Below are 3,799 nucleotides of genomic sequence, written 5' to 3'. Positions count from 1 at the left end.
CCAGGAGAGCGGGAGAGGGATTTGGGATCAGGGCCTGGAATGACAGGAGCCAGGGAATGGATCCCAGTGGGAAAGGGGAGATTTGGGGGGGAGATTGGGATGGAATTCCCAATGAGGAGGGGCTGGGCTGGAATTCCCAGAGAAGCTGTGGCTGCCCCTGGATCCCTGGGAGTGTCCAAGGCCGGGTTGGATTCCCTGGGATAGCGGGAGGTGTCCCTGAACATGGAATGGGATGAGCTCTGAGGTCCCTTCCCACCCAAACCATTCCAGGATTCCAAGATTCCGGGATTCCAGACAGGATCTTGCCGGGCTGCAAGGGACAAAACAAAGGCATTGAGGGCAAGGGACAGGGGACAAGGGACAAGGGACAGGGGATGGGGACAGGGGACAAGGGACAAGGAATGGGGACAGGGGACAAGGGATGGGGACAGGGGACAAGGGGACAAGGGACAGAGGACAAGGGATGGGGACAAGGGACAGAGGACGGGAGCAGGGGGCAGGGGATGGGGATAAGGGACACGGACAAGTGACAATGGACAAGGGACAGGGACAAGGGACAGGAGGCAGGTGACAAGTGATAGGGGACAAGTGACAATGGACAAGGGACAGGGGACAAGGGGCAGGTGACGAGGGACAGGGGACAAGGGACAAGGTGAAGGTGACAGGTGAGAATGGAAAAGTGACAGGGGACAAGTGACAGGGGACAAGGGACAGGTGACGAGGGACAGGTGACGAGGGACAGGGGACAAGGGACAATGGACAAGGGACAGGGGTCAGGGGACAGGTGACAAGGGAGAGGGGACAAGGGACAAGGGATGGGGACAGGGGACAATGGACAGGGGGTAGGTGAGAAGTGACAATGGACAAGGGACAGGGGACAAGGGACAAGGTGAAGGTGACAAGTGATAGGGGACAAGTGACAATGGACAAGTGACAGGGGACAAGGGACGAGGGGACAATGGATACGGGACAAGAGACAGGGGACCAGTGACAGGGACAAGGGGGAGGTGACAAAGGACAAGTGACAGGGGACAAGGGACAAGGGGACAATGGATATGGGCCAAGAGACAGGGGACAAGTGACAAAGGACAAGTGACAGATGACAAGTGACAGGGACGAGGGGATGGATGACAAAGGATAAGGAACAAGTGACAATAAACAGGGACAGTGACACCCGTGACACGTGACGGTGACACGTGACGGTGACACGTGACCCCCGCCCTGTCCCCACCACCCCCCCCGCTCCCCTGGCGCCACCTGCCGGTGGTTAAGGGCGCCGAAATCTCGCGAGAACTCAGTGGGGCCGCAGCGTTGCCGTTGCCGGGTGCTCCCGAAGTCTCGCGAGAGCTGCGGCGCGGAGCGGCGCGGCTGATGCGGAACGGCCGCTCTCCCTCCCTGCCGCCGACACTCCGCGCGTCCTCCCGCCGCCTCCGCCGGCACCGGAGCGCTCCGGGCCCGCCATGGAGCCCAACGCGCCGAAGCGGAAGGAGCCGCGCAAGTCGCTGCGGGTTAAAGTCATCTCCATGGGCAACGCGGAGGTGGGCAAGGTGAGGCGCAGCTATTGGCGGGCGGGCGATGAGGGGCAGGGCGGGTATCCAATGAGAAACGGGGGAAGGCGGGCGCTGTGCTGAGAAGGCCGCCGATTGGCGGAATGAAGGCTGCACGAGCCAATCAGAGGGAAGTGTGTGATGGGGAGGGTGGAACTATGGGATGATTGACAGGGGCGGGACGCGGCGGCAGGTGGATGATTGACAGCTGAGGGGGCGCGGCGGAGGGCGGATGATTGACAGCTGAGGGGGAGGATGATTGACAGCTCCGAGGGGCTGATTGACAGCTGGGGGGAGGATGATTGACAGCTCCGGGGGCGTGGCGAAGGACGGATGATTGACAACTCTGAGGGGATGATTGACACCTGAGGGGAGGATGATTGACAGCTGAGGGGGGCGGGACCTACTCGGTATCGCCGGTTTTAATTGGCTGCGCCCCGAAGGGGCGGGGCCGGCGGTGGGTGATTGGCAGTTCAGGTGGATGATTGACAGCCGAAGGGGCGGGACCTCCCTTGTATCGCCGGTTCTGATTGGCTGCCAGGCCAAAGGGGCGGGGCCGGCGCTGCTTAAAGCGTCCAGGAGGCGCTGGGAATTCCCTGTTTTTTGGGAATATGGGGCCGTTTGGGGCCATTCCCGCTGAGATTCCCGTTTTCCCCCCTTTTCCCAGAGCTGCATCATAAAGAGGTACTGCGAGAAGAGGTTCGTGTCCAAGTACCTGGCGACCATCGGGATCGACTACGGAGTCACCAAGTGAGGACACGGAGATGGGACACGGGGTTGGGAAGATGGGATGGGACTGGGAAACTGGGATGAGCCACGAGGGCGGGAGCAGAGGGGGGTGTCGGGCTCTGCTTCCAGGGAATGAGGGACAGGAGGAGAGGGAACGGCCTCCAGCTGGTTCAGGGGAGGGGCAGGTGGGATATTGGGAACAATTCCCACATGGAAAGGGCTGTCAGGCACTGGAATGAACTTCCCAGGGCAGGGGTGTAGTCGCCATTCCCGGAGGGATTTCAGATCCCTGTGGATGTGGCCCTTGGGGACACAGGTCAGGGGTGGCCTTGGAAGTGCTGGGAATGGTTGGATTCCGTGATCTCCAAGGGTTTTTCCAACCTGAAGCATCCCTAAGGATTCTGTGCCATCCTGGCACTGTCCCAGCTCTCCACAATTCCCTGGAAGGAAATTCCAGGAAGTCCCCAATTCCCAGGGAACGAGGGAGAGGAGGAGAAGGGAACAACCAGAGAGGGAGTTTAATTGGATATTGGGAACAATTCCCACATGGAATTGTGGTGGTTAAACATTGGAATGAACTTCCCGGGGCAGGGCTGGAGTCGCCATTCCCGGAGGAATTTCCAATCCCTGTGGATGTGACCCTTGGGGACACGGATCCGGGGCGGCCTTGGCAGTGCTGGGGGTGGTTGGATTCCGTGATCCCAGGGGGATTTTCCAACCTGAACCATCCCTAAGGATCCTGTGCCGTCCTGGCACTGTCCCAGCTCTCCACAATTCCCTGGAAGGAAGTTTCGGGAAGTCCCCAATTCCCAGGGGACAAGGGACAGGAGGAGAAGGGAACAACCAGAGAGGAAGTTTAATTGGATATTGGGAACAATTCCCACATGGAATTGTGGTGGTTAAACATTGGACTGAACTTCCCAGGGCAGGGCTGGAGTCGCCATTCCCAGAGGAATTTCCAATCCCTGTGGATGTGGCCCTTGGGGACACGGATCCGGGATGGCCTTGGATGGTTGGAGCTGACGTTCTCCGAGGGCTTTTCCAAGCTGACCAATTCCAGGATTCCCTGGATTCCCACGTCTTTTTTTCCAGGGTGCAGATCAGGGACCGGGAGATCAAGGTGAACATCTTTGACATGGCGGGACATCCCTTCTTCTACGAGGTACGGCCCCCACTTCCCACCTGGGAGCCCTTGGAATCCCTCAGCATTCCCAAAATCCGCCTTGGGTCGGGCTTGGGGCCGAGAAAACTTGGGAATTTATTTCGCCGCGGCGGCCTGGAATTCTGGAATGGGTTGGGTGGGAAGGGAGCTCAAAGCTCATCCCATTCCATGGGCAGGGACAGCTCCCGCTATCCCAGGGAATCCATCCCGGCCTTGGACACTCCCAGGGATCCAGGGGCAGCCACAGCTTCTCTGGGAATTCCAGCCCAGCCCCTCCCCACCCTCCCAGTCGGGAATCCCTTCCCAATCTCCCCCCCAAATCTCCCCTTTCCCACTGGGATCCATTCCCTGGGGCCTGTCA

At 59.7% G+C, this 3,799-nt stretch overlaps 1 protein-coding gene across 1 annotated transcript; it reads left to right on the top strand.

The window, feature by feature from the left end:
* Positions 1–1,361: 1,361 nt before the first annotated feature.
* On the top strand, positions 1,362–3,574 carry DNAJC27 (DnaJ heat shock protein family (Hsp40) member C27; the record flags this gene model as incomplete). Its single annotated transcript, XM_027632837.1, has 3 exons — positions 1,362–1,547; positions 2,215–2,297; positions 3,369–3,574. Coding segments are annotated over exons 1-3 (376 nt in total), but the record flags the coding sequence as incomplete, so codon positions are not given.
* Positions 3,575–3,799: the final 225 nt, after the last annotated feature.

Source organism: Corapipo altera, unplaced genomic scaffold (genome assembly GCF_003945725.1).
Source record: "Corapipo altera isolate COAL_440 unplaced genomic scaffold, ASM394572v1 57905, whole genome shotgun sequence".
Lineage (NCBI taxonomy): Eukaryota > Metazoa > Chordata > Aves > Passeriformes > Pipridae > Corapipo > Corapipo altera.
The sequence above is the reverse complement of the archived record's forward strand: the minus strand, read 5'-3'. Positions and strand labels throughout refer to the sequence as shown.